Genomic DNA, 18,402 nt, shown 5'->3' with positions numbered 1-18,402 from the left:
TGAACCTTCTACCTAGTTCCTGTGACACCACGTCCCTAGGGCAAATGACCATGCTGGAATACTAGGAAAGTATCTGAGACATTTCTCCTTTGGCATTCACTCAAAACTCGCTAGCTTCAAATCTTTTAAGGGGCAATCTATGAGACCCAACGTATCAGCTCTGAAGCATTTCTTCTGTGATAAATAAATCATCAAAGATGTCTCCACACGGAGCCTTTTCTGTTACTGCAGTGAATCACAATGGCCTTCGCGCCTTTCTTTTTTTTTTTTTAACTAGAAGTTTGCCTGACTTTGTCCTCAAATGCTACTGACATACCCTGGCATTTTCATACTTTCATCACCATATAGCATATGCTGCTCTAATGGTCTGTTGTACAGCCTAAATGAAGTTAATCATTGATTATCTTTCTCCTTACCCTTCATTTCACACTCCACCTAAGGACAACTACCAAACGACAGTAGGAGACTTCCTACAGGGTGGTAGGGATGCCATTCGCTACCAAACCCAGCACGTGACTTGACTTTCTTATTGGTTATAAGCTCATCTATATCAGCCCCAAAATACAAATGTGGGGGGAAATCTGGTCCCCCTTGATATCAACCACTAGAAGCATTTCCTGTCAAGGAAATCAACAAGCCTTTGTTCACTCTCTCTACCTCCCTTGCCAGCCTAATAGCTTTCCTCATTCTCCATAGAGTGTCAACATCACCCAGACACCATCTGGCCACACCAAGTCAGATGCCTACTTAAAGTTCAATTGACATGCAAACTAAATGCAAACTACAAACAGAATTTAACAGCACATCAACAATTTTAAGATCTAATTCATCAAACGTTTCCCAAGACTATGTAGCAGGGCAGAAAAGGTACTTCTGCAAAGTCTGGGCTCCGATGCCCACCCCTCGCTACCCTATAATGTCCGAGACTCCAGAGTGACCTCGCCAAGCAGGCCAACGGTGAAGCCCATGTATGCCCCTCACGCTAAGGAGATGCAAATTTGGAATCGTATCCCAAGCTGAAAACATTAAACCAAGAAGCATCAACAGTACAGCTCACTCCAGCAAGCTGTCTCATTTAGTTATGTGCCAGCAATGTTCTGAAGCCTTAAGGATCTGGGCAAGAGGACAAAACCTTAGCGTCGGAACCAACGAGATGTGTTACAGCTCTCGCACCAACTTCAGGGGCCTCCTACAGAGCCCCAGGGAAGAATTCATTTCTTAAAGTGGCCTAGTACCTGGGTTCCCCTCCGTGACAGACCACACCTTGGCTGTGTTTTCCATGAGATCTGAGATGCTGACACAGCTGAACGTTAAAATATTACTCGTTGCCTGTCAATTTCAGGGCTCCATGAAAGGAGCCCAAGTGTCAGAGAAAGCTGAAAAGGGACCATCTCGCCAGTTTCTTGTTCGGAACGGAAACGGCATTGCATTGCAGGAAAACAACATGTAAAAGTCTGGGCTCCTTCTTAAGAGCTTTCTAGTGTGAAACTGCCACTAAGATCAGCTCGAGTTGGGGTAATTAATCTCTGTGGTACCATGGGCCCCTTTGGCAGTCTATTGAAGCCTACAGGCCCCCCCTTCATAATTATTCTTTTTTGATCCATAAAATAGTCATGTTTATAAAGGAAACCAATTGTTTCACACACACACACACACACACACACACACACACACACAGAGTTCTCCAAATATATTTTTTTAATGCTCACCAGCCCCAGTTTAAGAATCCGAATCTCTTGTATATCCTATCACATCACCTCTTTAAAAGCTGTCTCTCTTACCAAAGAATTCAAGAGCTTGCATTTCTTCCTGAAAAGAATCCGGATGCTTCTGCCTACCAGAGGAGTCTAGTAGATTGGAGGGGGCAGGGAGAAGAGGAAAGAGGTGTGCTCTCTTCCCTCTCTTTTAGTAAGGACAATATACGTACTGTTAGTCAGCAGATGATTTTGCTGGAGAGGATTGAGTGGATGGGCACTTCCAAGGCTGGCCTGTCCCGGCAGTGTGGCATGGCTCACACCAGGCTGGGTTCCTGGAGTCATAGGAGACTGCATCTTTTCCTTGTCCCAGGAGGATTCACTTCCACCTGAAAAACAGTAAAGGAAAGAGATTAATCCAACGGTGATCCCTGAAGAAGCCTTCTGGTTCAGATTTGCAGCAACGCAAGCTGCCTCAAACAGAATCAGTACTGACTCGTGTAAACTGATTTTAACACTGCTTTCTAGAGACGCCAATGACCCTTGGACAGGAGCTGCCCCTGGGAACGTGGAAGCAGTCATGCTGTAAGCAGGGGCCCCTTCTCTAACAGCTGGTCTATCAAATCTGTCACAACAAAAAACTGATTAGAGGATGGGGGGGAGGGCACAGTGCAACAAATGCCCACCATTTTTTTCGAGTGGTTCTTTAAAAAGTAGTAGGGGAGTGCACTCAGGGTGCAGAGGAGAATCACAAAGACCTTGATGTCAAGCCTAAATGGACAGCATAAAAGAGGAAATTCCAGCCTTTTGTGGCTCCCAGATGCAGCACTCGTGAAGGTAATCTCTTCATTAGCCCACTCCAAGGTAGGCACATTTTCTCTCTATACAAAAAACATAATGTGGCTACCATTAGAGCTCCTGTTCGAGTGTCCCCTTGCTTTTGATCACCAAGACAACAGAGCAAAGTAAAGCGCATGTGGCTACACAATCTCCTATGTTCTTGTAATGGCCACTCAGGCATTACTCAGCATTCTGTGTTTAAACTCAGTCTCTGGGGAAACAAAGGCAGCAGCAACCAAAACAACCTTCTAGGTTATCCATTTGCAATGAATATTTTTAGACCACGTAGAACTTTCCAGAACAGATATTGCCCACCTGTCTATGCCATGACCAATAGACTTGTGTAGGTGGCACCGACTACCTGCTTTATCCAGAGAAATCACTGCAGGGGGCCAGGGGGAGGGGGTCAGGAAGCCCATCTCTCATCAGTGTGTCTGCCTGAATGACAGCTCCCCCATCTGGGAACACAGACGCCTGTAATTCCCATCTGCTTGTAATATGGGGAAGGTAGACATTGGGCCCAACCTCTTTTGGGGATGGCGAAAGAGAGTTTCTGGGCTAGCTAAAGAGAGTTCTCAGAATGCGCCTGAAAACCTTTTTCCAGACTCAAGAGGCAGGGTTGCTAGTGGCTCCATGATGCTATCTCCATCCCTACGATGCCTTGCTTAACTAAGCATTTCGTGGGTCACTTCCCTGAGACATCAGAAGGCTTCGGATGAAGTTTATGCCATAAACCCAGGCTGGGATGGCCCTCCAGTGCTCTTAAAGCTGGTCATTCGAGTAAGTCTGGGAGGCAGAAAATTTGGGTTGAATTAGATGAAGTCCAGTTTAGGGCCAGAAATCTTGCCCACATTGTGGTTCAGGCTAAAATCCAGCATGAGTGGGGAATGCTGGTTAGGATGAAGCACTGCTCTTCCAAAAAGAGCAGTTTATTCTCACTCTTTATCTAGATGTTGGCTGTGGCGGAGCCACTGCTTAAGAGCAGGGAGGCAATTTACAGTTGGCATATTGACATAATTTAGCATTTACAAATTTGAAATTCCAATTAGAATCAATAAGACAGAGTTTCGCTGCTGTGATGGAGAGGGGTGAGGGGAAAGCCCCATACTCACAAAAGGAGAAGGAAAGCGCCTTGCAAAACTGAAAAGTCCTTAGGCTAACACTTGGCCAATAAACATGATGAATGCTAGAAAATGCACAAATGGTAAAGATCGGTCACTGAGCACAAAAGGAATGCCTCCATTGTTTTAGCTCCCAGTCTGAGCCTCGCCCTTATGGAACTCTAATGTGTGAAATGATGAGCAAAACAGTGGCAAAGAAAGCTCTGTTCAGATGATGCTAAATTCTAGGAAATGGTATAATATAGCCCTACCCAACTGCAACAGCATCAGGACTGGAAACCGACTATGGCGAGACCAAGTTCAACGTGACACGTTGTTCAAAATAGCTCTAAGTAAACAGGCAACCTCCCTACGGTGTATTATGGCAAAGGGATTTCGGAGAATTTTGTTGTTCAGTCATTTTTCAGTCCTGTCTGGCTTTTTGTGAACCCATTTGTGGTTTTCTTGGTGCAGATACTGGAGTGGTTGGCCATTTCCTTCTCTGGCTCATTTTACAGATGAGGAAATGGAGGAAAACAGGGTAAAGTGACTTGCCCAAGGTCACATAACTAGTATGTGTCTGGGGCCAGATTTGAACTCAAGGAGACAAGCCTTCCTTATTCCAGGCTCAGAAATCTATCCACTACATTACCTAGATGCCTGGGAGAAGGAAACCAGACCTGAAGATTTTTCAGAAATAGCCAGAATTAGGTCATGGTACTTGGTTTTGTCTCTCCCTGCTGATGAGCACTTCCTTCATACACTATAACACAGTGAGCAGGAGATATTGGAGAAGGGCCAAGGTGGCTTCTGAAAGGTTAGCTGAGGGCAGATGAGCAGTAAGTAGGTTTACAGATGATATGGCCTACCTCGAAATGCTTCCGGGCTCTGTTCTTTACCTTTAGTAAAAAGATTCCTATTTGCTAGATGTAGAAACTGAAGTAAAAAATGGAATTGAGCCCAAGGGTTTCAGTGAGTGTGGAGAAAATCCTCAAAAGAGTTCCTATCCTCTTTCCTATCCTCTCAGTCTCAGCCTGATTGTGTGGCAACAAACTGTGGTTACAAACGGAAGTACAAAATTATTTTTAAGTCTTTTGCTGGAAAAAGTTAAAATTCACAAGTATCGGACTTCCGGATGGAAAGAGAAAGCGTCAGTAAGCAACGTGCTACTGAACACTGTTGAATTATAACAAACAACCAATTATTTGAAAATATGAAAACCAGGATTGATGATACTCCTTATAACATTCTATTGATGTGGCTAAGAGTATCCTCCAAAAGCAAACACCACCATCTAGGAGGAACGTATGGCCTAGCCAGAACGGGCAATTTAATTCAGGGGAAATTTGGCATCTTTCAGGTCCCCAAGATGAGCAGATACTGTGGACTTAAGGTGAGAAGGAAGCCATGACCTGGAAGCCACTGAAGGACCACAGTCTCTCCCGAGTACTGGGAAGTATGACAGTTTCCTAGATAGTGAGAATGGAACAAAGAGGAAACACAACTGAGCACACCATGTTCCATCAGACTTTGATCATCCTCATCACCTCAAAGCGAACACAATTAAAGCAGGGATGGTGGTGGCTTGCCCTTGATAATGTTCTACTATACATTGGGTTTGGAATCGTAAATGATACTTAAAGAAATGCCCAAACACACAGGACAAGGCTCTTCTGGCTGCTCTGCCCACCCTACTTCCCAACTGCTTTGCATTCTGTTTGGATTTCTATTCTAGCCTGTTTTTTTAACCCCTTACCTTCCGTCCTAGGATCAATACTGTGTATCGGTTCCAAAACAGAAGAGTAGTAAGAGCTAGGCAATAGGGGGGGTTAAGTGACTTGCCCAGGGTCACCCAGCTAGGGAGTGTCTGAGGCCACATTTGAACCTAGGACCTCTCATCTCTAGGCCTGACTCAATCCATTGAGCTCTAGCCTGGTTTTCAGTGAAGAGCTATGGCCTGGGAGTCAATCTTGAGTTCAAGGTTTGCCCAGGGCTCATTTTAGGACCCTGGAGCAATCATTCTGCCTTCCTAGCTTTGGGGGATGATGACAAATCCTTGCCACCCTCATTGTCTTCTAAAGAGGAGGGGAATTTACATGTTAATTCACACGGGAAAATTAATTTGGACTGAAAGGTCACATAAGCTTTCTTCTTTGATGAGCTCTACTGGTTAAAAGATCCTGTGCTAATCTGTTCTATTACCGTGTATCAGTCACTTGGGCCAGATGACCTACAGATAGATGTGGTTGGGCTAGGTTGGGGTGGGGGGAGACCAGCACAAATTCACCCCGCTGGCTGAAAAAACAACTCCTAGCTCACGCAGTGCAAGAGTAGGCTGACAGCAAGAGCTAAATGGATAGATAAGGAATGCTGCCTGTCTACTGCAAAGGCTTCCCATACTCTAGCAGTTGAGAGTGACTCTAAGCTGAAATGTAAATGACAAGGAGGCCAGATTGAACGAGCAGCTCTTATTTAAGATCTACCTTGTGATGAAAAATGTCTGATTCCAAGAAAATCAGCTGAAGTCCTACCTCGAGCCCGAGAGCATCCCAGCACATTCCTTTCTAAATAAAAATGCTGCAAGAGGTGAGGATCCACTGAGGACCACTTTAAGGCATGGTGGCTAAAGCCTGAATCTCTCTGGTGTTGAGTTTCTAAGATGAGTTCAGGGAATTTGATCACATGGCATGGCATGCCAGGCAGAATGCGTGTGTGAGCCCAGGCTAACTGGCCTGCTCACTGTGACAGCTGGGGAACTGGACGCAATAGCCAATGGCTGCATTCTCTGTTGGAGAGGGCTCTCCCAAAATGGTGACAGGAAAGGGACATTCTTTTCCCTGTGGTTTTCCATTTCCAAATGCTAAACTGGGCCGAATAAATCTGCTGTGGCTGCCATTGGTCAGGAAGGAGATTAAAGATGGTGTCAACTGCAGAGAAGTGGTTTTCTGCCCTGAGACCTGAGGATGGTTTTTGGTGACGAGGCATCTTTTAGAGATACGGAATTCATTTCCTGCCAGCTTAACTACAAAAAGCGCCTCCCGAAGTGATCTAAGGCCAAAGCACTGGAGGTATTTTCTTAGTGTGATTTGAGTTTCTCCTCTGAGCCTAAGAGTGTGTGGTCTGCTTAATGACAGTCCCATTATCAAGTGTCTTGGCAGGAAATGAGCAGATGAAGCTGACAGGGCCAATTTCTTTCTCTGTCATGTGCATTCTGGAAATACTGCATATCAATTGCTGAGAATAAAGGTTAATAAATGTTAAAGATTCATTTGAAAGGTAAAGATCTAAAATTCTGAAGGAGTAGCTTTCTCATGGCAAAATGCATTTGATGGCAAAACTTCATTAAAAAGAGAGTGGAAGAATATGATTATCTTTTCATATTATTTTCAATGTTTTCTTTCACCGGATGGTCTACTAAAAACCGTACACACTGTTGGCTTAACACTCACATGGTGCAGCCCTAGATCAGGTTCTCCTTGCCTCTTGACTGCATGATTAAATTAGAGTTCTAATTGGTTTCCTTCACTCTAATCTTTTGCCTCTCCAATTTTAAAGCATAGGTATGACCAGGTCACTCTCCTACTCAAGAAGTATCAATGGCTCCCACTGGCTCTCAGACAAAACACGACCTCCTCCATTTGGCATTTCAAACTCTTCCTAGTCAGGCTCCAGCCTGACTGAACACACACTACTACTCTTCCTGCACCCAATGTTTCAGCTGAAGTGGCCTAGGAGTTGTGCCCGTGCACATGGCATTGCACCTCCCCATGCCTGGATGACATACCTGCCTTATCTTGACCTTGTTGAATATGCAATTTTCTTCAAGCTTTGGCTCAAGGATCACCTCCTACATTTGCCTCCCAGTCATTAGTAACTTCACCTATCCAGAAATTACCTTTTATACACTATTTTATCCCAAAGAAAATGGAAGCTCCCCATGTCTGACTTCATATCCTAAACATCTAGTACAATGCATGACATAGTAGGAACTAAATATAGGTTTGATTAACTGAAAGAAGAAAATATATAAATATAAATCATATAAATTTTCTCCTGACACCTATAGGTGACAGTTCAGTCCTTAAAAGCCATTTCCAAATGGCATCAATACAATCATTCAGGGAAGCATATACTTCCCCACATGATTATGGCCAGCACTGCCATAACAGCAGAACAGGTTCTAGTCAAAAAGACTTCATCTAAATAAACCTCTCATAGTCTTTTGAAGAAAAAGGAAGCTGATTTGTTTTTTCCCATAGACTGTAAAATGGGTTCCCTTTCATTCTCATAATGATGTTCTTCTCTGTGGTAATAGGCTACACATAAGTGTTGGTGAACCTTTTCAAGACTGTGTGCTCAAACTGTACCTTCAAGCCCTCTGTGAGCCCACCCACATTACCCCAGACAGGGGAAGGAGGAAGTGCTTGTCTTGGGCTGCTGGGCAGAGGGGTGGGGCATGTGAACATTGTTCTCAGGTGTGGTGGAGAGGGGGAACAGAGCAGCCCTGTTCTGCACATCAGGGCATCTTTGCCAACATGGGGCTAGCTCAGTGGTTCCCAAACTTTTTTGGCCTCTTGCCCCCTTTCCAGAAAAAAACATTACTTAGCGCCCCCTGGAAATTATGAAACTATTTATTTAACTCAGAATAGAATGTAATACCAAAAAAGTGTGGCCATCACCACCCCCCTGGATGGCTGCAGCACCCACCAGGGGGCGGTAGCGCCCACTTTGGGAATCACTGGGCTAGAGTGATCCTACCTGACTGACAGCTGTCAATAGCCTCTAAGGTGGCAGACTGATGAGCACAAAACAATCCCACCCCTCAGGGGCAAAGAAGGGCCGATGCCATTATACAACATTATCATTATCCTTTGAACTTAAAAATGAATATATATGACACATAGAGCTTTCTACATTGCACACAACGGGATATTCTAAAACCACTTTATATTTTAATAGAACTTCATACTTTTTCAAATATTCCCACACCCACTTTCTCATTTGATCTCCACAAAACCCTCTGAGCTGGATAGGGCAGGATTTTATTATTCAGCATCATAACTAATGAAGAAACCAAATCCCAGAAGCAGTCATTTGCCCAAAGAAGAAAAAACAGGAGTAGAACCTAGATATTCTGACCCTTAGACTATAGCAAGCTGGTGTATCATGAAAAGAAGCATGGCACTGTTGAGAGAGGGCCAGCTTTGGAATCAGAAAGATGGGTTCTAGTTTGGCCTCTGACGCATACAGTGTGAACCTGGCCAAGTCATTCTTACATGCCCCAAGTAACTCTCCAAGGCTTTAAGTTATAGATGAGTTACAAATCAACATTAGAAAATGGAATTTCTGTAGCTTCCTATGCTGATGAACCCATAAATCTGGATTTCATCTTCTCCACACCCCTAAAACCCAAAACTAAACTGGCTTTCAGAAACATTGCTCTTAATAAGTCAACTCCTTTATAATGTAAATACACTGTAAATACAGTTAGACTGTGATCTGCATGAATTAAATGGCTTTCTCGGAGACCATACTTTTAGGGCACTGCTGATTGTCAGCTCCAAGACTTGGTAAATTATCTGACATCTGAAAATTTAGTAGACTCATCTAAAATTTCAAGTACAATTTTTCAACATTTAAATGTAAATCCTCGCATCATCATAATGTGTCTTTTCCCATGGTGCTCTTGCTCATTTCCAAGATCCTTAGCATCTCCTCTTTGTTCCGTGTCCTCCTTATTACTCTCACTCCCCTTTCATAGAGTCAATCAGTATATACTGAGGCAGCTCCAAGCGAACCCCAGCTCTGGCTCTCAGGGTGCGGGTTGGGGAGAAGTAGGAAGTACTCATGATTATTCCCTCAAAGCCCCCAAAAGAGACTAGAATGAAAGTAGCATCTACATAGGAAGAGGCTAAGCTTGTTAAAGGCTCATTTGGAACAAGGATTCAAATGGAGGGAGCTCCCCAGGCTGCCAGAAGCTTAGACTGGCATTCTCCGTTCCCTCTGGCCTTGGCCAGGAAGGATAGTAATAGAGGATAACATGAGAACATGGAAAGGAGAGGCCTTTCCTCTCTCAGCCTACAAAGTATGACAAAATATTTTCTGTGGGATCAAGCAGAACTATAGCATGCTGCACCAAAAGGTCACTGGATCTGGAATCTGAGGGCCTAAGTTCAAAACCCAGCTCTCCTACTTCCTGTGTGGAGGATCCCGCCCTTAGCTTTTGCTTCCATTCAATGAGTAGATTGTCTTAGAGAGTCTGTGGGTCCCTTTTGGGTCCCTTTTAGCTCTGAGGCTATGAAGTTTTGATTTTTCTCTGGATAAAGGAGACAAATCAACCTCATTTGATCTATGCTAAGGAAACGATTCCAAATTGCTAGGTGATCCCATTCAAAGGTTTCTCATTAAATGATCTCTCCATGCCGTACCTTCTACCCTCCTTCAAATATCAAGCAATTCACCTCCTTCAGTTCTTTGAGCAGAGCAGAACCTCATTCTATTTCATTCGCCGGATTCCAAGGGGCCTCCAGAAATCTACTGCCAATGTATGTGCTGTCTAATTAATGGCGGTTGCCTTTCAAAGAGAAAGCCCATATACAACCTAAATCCATTAGACAATTTTGCCGCTTCCTTTCTGGAAGAGCTCTTATAAAAAAACCAAACAATTCAATGTTACCTTTGTAGGATAAATGTACCTATGATCATCGAATGAGTCAAAGAGCCAAGAATCCTCTATTTTCACCAGTGAGGCATGCGTGTTTGCCTATAGCATATTGTTCTCCAAGTAAAAGTCACCGCTCTCCGTTTGGTCTGAGTATCTGACATGGAGAGCTCAAGCACTGGGTTTGCTGGTCTACTTCCAAACCCCTGATCGAGCGGCTCAGCAGACGTAATTACTGCTTGTCCTTGCCAAGGTTTTGAAATGTGCCCATTAAGTTGGTAATTCCCAATCTGTCTATCAGTCAGTCATACTTAAAAAATATGTCTGTCACAACTTAGGTTAAGTCATCTAGTGATAATTATACAATAAAATTCCGTTGAATACCCAAACCTATAGTCAACACTTGGTTCAAATTCTATAAGCTGCTAGCCACTAAATCCGAGATGGTTTTAGAAGCAGATGTGAGAAAGATGCTTAAGGCATTCGAGAATGTTTCACACCTACTGTCCAGATGAAGAGAATGTGGAATGTATTATAGGCATAAGAAGAACATTTAAAAACCAACTGTGTTCTGGGCAGAGGGTAGGATGGAGGCCATGGGGAACCACACCTTCCCTCAGTGAAGCAGAGGAAGAAATAGAAGCAGATAACTCAACAGTGATTTTTCTCTGTGTCCAGAAGGAAATGGAGGCTGCAATAATGAAAAATGAACTTCGGACCAACTTCTAATTCTTTGGGATCGTGGGGGTCACATTGGAAGCCTCCACTGATACAAGGGGGAGATCATATTGACAGGATGCAGAGTAACTAGTTTTTTAAATGACTTCCTTGTTCTTTGGGGATTTACGAGAGTAGTATACCCAATAGAAAACAGAAGAGGAAAATAGGAGCAGGCCCAAAAATGGAAGGCGATGAAGACGAACGGTGAAAGGAGTAGCAAGGAGATAGAAGAGAATCTGGGTAGAGGAAGTAGTATTTTGTCCATTTTTGAAAAAAGAATCTATGTGAATGAGTTCATGCAATCTAACTAGACACCAAAAGGTAAAACAGGAAGAACAGTAGGGAAAATGAGAAACTGATGGTCAAAGAGGAATCAAGAGGGGAAAAAATGGTCTTGAAAGGAAATCAAATAATAGTTTTCAAACAAAAAAGTATGGCAAAGCATATTTTAAAACGTGCCTTAAACCACCCAACTCTGAAACTAAAAGTGGAAAGGACGAAAGAGAAGAAAACAGACTCAGAAAAAATACCATGACAAAATTATGACTGACAAGGAAAAAATAGTATGGATTTTAAAGGAAACCTATTTTTCCCCAAAATTCAGATACAAATTTGAGGTGCGGATGAGTTACCAATGTCTTCTTGATGTGCTCGAATATCTAATCTTCTTCTATTTCTTTTTTTTAAACCCTTATCTTCCATCTTGAAGTCAATACTGTGTATTGGCTCCAAGGCAGAAGACTGGTAAGGGTAGGCATGGGGGGGGGCCGTCAAGTGACTTGCCCAGGGTCAAACAGCTGGGAAGTGTCTGAGGCCACATTTGAACCCAGGACCTCCCATCTCTAGGCCTGGCTCTCCATCCACTGAGCTACCCAGCTGCCCCCTTCTTCTATTTCTAACAATATGTTTCACATTAAACCAAACGGGGAAATACATCATTCTGGTAGATGAACAGTAACCCTTTCAATACTAAAAACTCAAGGAATATCAGCTTTCCCAAAAGAGTGTGACCAATCAAATAGATATCTGGGTGCTACAAGCTATCATTACCACTTGTTTGACCGTCATGAAGTACATTGAGAGGCAAGGGCTTAAAAGGTCATGAAAATGGATCTGAGACACAATGCAATGAAAATTCTTTAAGCCCAGGGAATATCTGCATCAGGACACCCTCAACTTAATTTGCTAGAAATGATTTTTCAAGCAGCATCATTCAAATATGAAAAACAAAGACGTCTACATTTCTTGATGAACACAGAATACACCTTCTGATTAATGACCTTCTTTTGGCTATGTATACGGAGTACAGAATAGTGACCAGGGTTTCGGAAAATGATCGTAGGTGTGTCCGAATGGGATGGCAAAAGTTCATAAATCTGAGTTCTGAAGGAAACGAGGGATTCTAAGAGGCAGAGGTGAGGTACAAGAGTGTATTCTAGTTATGGAGGGCAGTCAGTACAAAGTTATGGAGATGGGAAATGGAGTGTTACATATGAAGAATGCGGAGACAATCACAGATAGTTGGTCCCTACAAGGCATCAAGAGGAGTATTAAGACTGGCAAGGAAGTCTGGGGCCAGGATGAGAAAGGCTCTAAAATGCAAAAGAACGAAGTTTGTGTTTGATCCTAAAGGGAATAGAGAGATGCTGGAGTTCTTTGAACAGGGAGATGGCATGATCAGGAGAGAGTCTAAGGCTTGATATATAGATCTGGGAATCGTTTAAATTCGTGGAAGCAGATGAGGTCCCTCAATGAGGACATGCTGAGAGAAGAGGGCAGAGGAGAGAACCATCAGGTCCCCCCAGAGTAAAGGAGTCTGATGGGATCCATAGGCTTTAGGAGAATGATGGCCAACGGGCACCTGATCACCTAGAAGAAAGTACACATGAGTGAAACCCTGCTGTGTTCTCTCCCCATCACTATGTAACCTCTCTAGAGCAGATTTTGTTCTGTTTTTGTCTTTGTATCCCTAGCTCTTGAGAGCCAGTGTGTCCTAGAGGACAGATGGGCAACTTTGAAATCAGGAAGACCTAAGGTCAGGAATGGCCTCTGACCAGTTCAGGCTAGGATTAAGTAACATGGAAAAGTCACCTAATTTCCTGGCTCAAAGCAGGTCTTTAGGACTCATTTTCAATGTGGTGTGGACCCGCCCTGGTAAAGGACATTTACTTACTGGGGAATGCTACACTAATGAATTCAGAGATCAGGTCCCTACACCTACCCCTAGAGCTTAGCACAGTAAACCATTAAAAACACTTCATATTCATTCATTCATTCATTCATTCATTCATTTATTCATTCAGGACTAGAAACTAAAAATAATAGCATTCTGGGCCTGACTGTGTATTTGTAGATGAGTAGGCTTGATAACAGGACAGATTCCCTTTCATTACCTCTCATCTGCATAACAGAAAGGTGAAGCTGACTTTATACCAAGGAATGAATGGAGTATAAACCTACAAACCTCACATCCCAACTAGACTCAGCCCAAACCTGATAACAAAGGAAGGTGCAATAATGCATGGCCACTCACACTCCTAGTTCACACAATGCCAACAAATTGGGATTGGGGAAGGGGGGGGGCAGAATACTTCGCCAGGAGCTCCCAGCAAAGAATGCCTGCTACATTTGGCTACGCATCAAGTCTTCAGTTTCCAGGATTGACAGTCTGGCTTGTGAAATGCATTTAGAAAAAGAGAATGCATCCTTCATGCCTGGAAGTGAAAGGAAAGGCTATATGTTCAATTTCCAAATTAGCTTGTTTAAATTTTATAAAAATAATAGTCGCTTCAGCATTATTGACACTCTAAAAATATATGCATCTTAAAAGTTTCTATTTCTCTCTCTCTCTGTCTCTCTCTCTCTCTCTCCATTAACCTGTCAACTGTGAGAAAATATGCTCCCTCGATGTTATGGTGCAGAAAAAAAGCCCAGATCAGTATTCTAAATAAAACGTGTGAGATCAGGGTCGGGACAATTCATACTTATGCATTCACACACATTTTAGAAGCTCTGCCAGCATAACACTGCACAGTGGACTGTGGCCTGAGAGATTTGGTTAGGAATTTTTAAAAACTTTAAAAGGAAGTTTGAAAGAAACATTAATAATGACTCAATTCTGAAGCTCAAATTAGACCATTTTAGAACTGGAAATGACTTACAGATCTAGCCCCACTCCCTCATTTTACCATGCAGCCCAGAGAAGGAAGGTGACTTGGTTAAACCCACACAAGGAGAATAAGAGCCCCAGGAATCGCAACATATTGCCAGCCCTGCATTCAATTTGATCCAAACAAATTTACTAGCTATAAGTTGGACCATCCATGTGAATTTTCTACTTTCATTAGTACCTTCTTTATTTCATCAGAGGTAGATATATCATCTTGGAAGATCATGGAATGGGAGTTAAAACACATCTTAGAGACCATGAATAAATTGGGATCCAAAGAGGATTATTCAAGGTCATACAATCAGTAGATGCCAAAGGCAGGATTTGAACTCAAGTCCTCTAACTCCAGAGCTAATCCTCTATCCACCACAGCATGCTTCATTTCCATGTTCAAAATGTTGGTGATACTTAAAGGTAAAGGAACATCCCCCAGCCATATGTTGGTGACAGGGCTGAGGAGGACTGAAGGTAGAGATATGCCTCTTCTCCATGCAACACCAAAGGAAGAAGAGGGTTTGTTTTTTTTTTTGCATACAGCACCTTTTTGTAAATTATAGCACCTTGTATACATATTGTATATATTTACAGAGCCCTGCCCCATCAATTGTTTCTAAGAAGGCTGAACTTGCTCTCTTGAAAAATATTAGATGCCAGGTATGCTGGCCTCAAATCAGCATGTACAAAAAGTCAACAGAGAGTCTCCATCTTTTAGTAGAAAGTTTAAAACAAAATGGTGAATAGGAAATAAAATAGATTTGGGCACCCTATTTAACTCTTGCATTTTACTCCGAGAGTCCCTAGAGAATCTATTTAAAGTCTGTCTCCTCCCTTCTGCACCTCCCCCATCCCTCCATCCCCTATGTAGCCAACTTCCTGAAAAATGACTGAAAAAGAATTCTTTCTGGTGTACTTAGAGGGGATATGCGCACGTGTGTGTGTGTGTGTGTGTGTGTGTGTGTGTGTGTGTGTGTACGAGTGCATACACTCACATGTGCATCTGTGCATGTGCAAATAAAGCACATGAAAATAAAATAATCTTTCTTTTTCCCTGTTTATGCTTTTCTACACAATATAGAAGCATTTCTAATTGCGTCATCTTAAAAATAGTGCTTCCTAACATTGTTGTCTTGTTGTTGCATATTTTTCTTTTAATCAGTTTAGATCCAGGACAATTCTGAAGGTCTTATGACAAAGAATGCTCTCCACCTCCAGAGAAAGAACTATTGGAGCAGGAATGCAGAAGAAAAACATATGATTTATCACTTGCTTATTTGGATATATGTTGTGGGGTTTGGGTTTTATAAGATTATTCACTTTCAAAAATGAACAATATGGAAATATGTTCTGCGTGATATTACACGTATAACCCAGATAAAATTGTTTGTCAGCTTCAGGAGGAGGGGCGGGAAGAAGGGAGGGAGACAATTTGGATCCTATAACTTCAGAAAACTTGTGTGGAAATTTGTTATTAAGATAAAATAAAATTTTTAAAAATCAGTTCAGAAACATTCTCATCAGTATTGGTAAGATATACAAGATACGTGGCTGGCTATTACCAAGTTGGAAAAAAGAATGGGGAAAATAGCTTTTGCTTATACTAAACTGAAAACAAGACGGATACCATGAATTGAGAGAAGGCCAGTCAATTGCACTACAAGAAATGATAAAAACTGGACTTCAGAGAAACATAGAAAACCTTGTATGAACAGATGCAGAATGATGCATGAACCAGGAGAAGAATATATACAAGATGACCACGACAATTTTAACAAGAAGAACACAAAAATCAAGCTGAATAGCTTAACTGCAATGACCAATGGCTGGTTCAAGAGAAGAGATGAAGAAATCTACCTCCTTCTGTTTCATAAAGAGGTAAACGGAGGCTGCACACATGATCGTACGCACATCTAGGTTTGTTGTTTTCCTCAAACATTTTTCTCTCCTACGAGGGAGGCCTTTGGGGAGGTGACTTGGGTATTCGAAAATGACCGACAACAACAATAACACAACAGAGATGGATTTTCCGCATGAATAAAGGAGACATATCTTGCTTCAAATGGGAAATCTGGCTTAACTGTCCTCATAATCCAGAGAAACAGTACGCTGTGCTGAAAAGATGAGATGTTTACAGCATCTATTGGGAATATACAAGTGGAAAGCTGTTTGGGCCTTCAAGTGGCTTAGCACCCATTGGTCCTCTATAATTTTTCCCCGAGACTCCTTGTTAAGTTTCAGCTGTGGTATGAGTATGGACCACCTTGATTATCTTTTTTTTTTAATGTTGACAGCTTGCATACTCATACCAATGCCCAGTTACAAATTCCAAATGTTTTTTTCACATTTCTTGTGAGCAATGCCATCTGCCAGAGGTGGCATTTCATGGCTGTTTACCCTGACTCCCTCCAAGAATTCATCTGCCACTCTCTAATGCTGTCTGAATAAAGGGGATTAAGACTCTGATGCAACAGAGACTATTGATAATTTGGTATAATTGGGAAGAAATGAAGATAAATGAGGTTGAGGATGGAGAGGCAATTAGTTGAGCCGCCTGTACAGCTGTGTTCTCGGCCTAGCTCCCCTGGCCTTTTCTTCAGTGAGGTATGAGCAAATTAAACATAATGACAAATACACACTTCCCAAAGCTCATGTACTTTGCAAAACTTGAAGGTGCACTTTTCCCTTTTGAAATTTGTGTGAGTCATGCTTCAGAAGGCATTTTACCAGAGTATGCGGATGCCCTTTGTCACAAAGCACCATTGGGCCTGATATTTTTCGGGAATGATTATTTTTTTGCTCCTCTTACTTATTTACTTTCATTTAACATTAAGCAGCTATTTATTTCTCAAGCACACTGAGGTTCTAAGACTGGGTTTCTTGCTAATCGCAGTAAAATACTGAGGCTAGCTTTTCGTTTCACATCCTCAGGTGCCAGCCAAGAACTCCCTCTGCAGTCAAGGAGAGCTAGTCACTCTTTGAACTCTGGGAAAATGGCTCAAAAATGGCTTTTTCCTAGTTTGATACTAGCCACAGGGAAAAGTCATAGTCAGCTCTCAAAACTATGTCCCAGGTCATCTTTAGAGACGGTTGAGATATTTTCGAGGCAAAAGCATCCATTTTCATAAGGATATTTTAGTTTACTCAGTAGTCAAGGTGGCAAGCTAGAAAGGAAAATCACTGATACTGTTTAAGGACCGCCTAGTTTATCCCCTCTCCTAAGGGAAAGAGGGTATGTGTTATAGCCTTCGTGAAGGCTCTTATTGGTGAATGGTTCCTTGTTTCTCCCCTGATGTACTGCATAAAATGTATTTCCTAGTTTCCCTCTAGATATAGTTAAAATGATCCTGCTGTCCCAGGGACCATGAAAGGGTCCAAAATTTTGTGTATCGGTTTAAGAAAACACTGAAAGTTCATTCATCCTGTTCTGATTCATTCAGAATGAATGAGCTTATGGATGAAGGCTGAGCTCAATTCTGGAAACGCGATCTGCTAAACAAATGAATAATATAAACCATACTTGAGAGCGAATGTTTAGCTTATATAAGAAATTCAACTATGTTAAGCACTTTAATCTACCTTACAAAATAGGGTAATTGTGAATAGTTCCTCATGGCAAATGATGATATCATATTGCTCTGTCATCTCAAATAAGGTAGCAGGCATGGCACAGAGGATAAAGGGTTGGTCTTGAATTCTAGTCCCACCTCTAATACTTACTGGCCATGTGACCATGGATAAGTCTCCTTATCTCTAATGACTCTAACCTTTCTAAGATTCTCAGTTACAAAGAAGTTGCTAATCGCCATTAGCAGATAGTCTTCCCATAGGAAGGTCTCAATAACAGAAGCAATCACTTAACTATGCCTCCCCATTCGCTGCCCGTTGCCCCCAACAGAAACAAAACCAACCAGAAGGTCCAATGGCTAAAGTAGGTCCAACAAGAACTATACTTGGCAACATTGGTTAGTTGTTGGCTCTTGCTATGAAAGTAACTTGAAAGTAAGGAAATATCATTTCTTTTTCAACTATTTCATCTTCGAACTCTCAAATCCGATTGTTAGCATTTTCTAGGATAAGCATTCACAAATGCCTCTCTCCTGCTTTTCAGATTGCCCCTTTGGCCCCATGAAGCAAACCACTCAAAGACAAGACACACAGGCCAAGGAAACCCATGAGGAAGTGACATATTTTACCCAATGTGTTCATCTTTTCCTCTGGCAT

The 18,402-nt window shown here is 42.3% G+C and overlaps 1 protein-coding gene across 1 annotated transcript in view; it reads right to left on the bottom strand.

Moving 5' to 3' along the window:
* The window catches only part of DACH2 (dachshund family transcription factor 2), a 409,931-nt gene that overhangs the window by 87,896 nt on the left and 303,633 nt on the right, over window positions 1-18,402 (bottom strand). The window contains 1 exon segment of the mRNA XM_044682815.1: window positions 1,928-2,083. Within this exon segment, the coding sequence (XP_044538750.1) occupies window positions 1,928-2,083 (156 nt within the window).

Source organism: Gracilinanus agilis, chromosome X (genome assembly GCF_016433145.1).
Source record: "Gracilinanus agilis isolate LMUSP501 chromosome X, AgileGrace, whole genome shotgun sequence".
Classification (NCBI taxonomy): Eukaryota; Metazoa; Chordata; class Mammalia; order Didelphimorphia; family Didelphidae; genus Gracilinanus; species Gracilinanus agilis.
The sequence above is the reverse complement of the archived record's forward strand: the minus strand, read 5'-3'. Positions and strand labels throughout refer to the sequence as shown.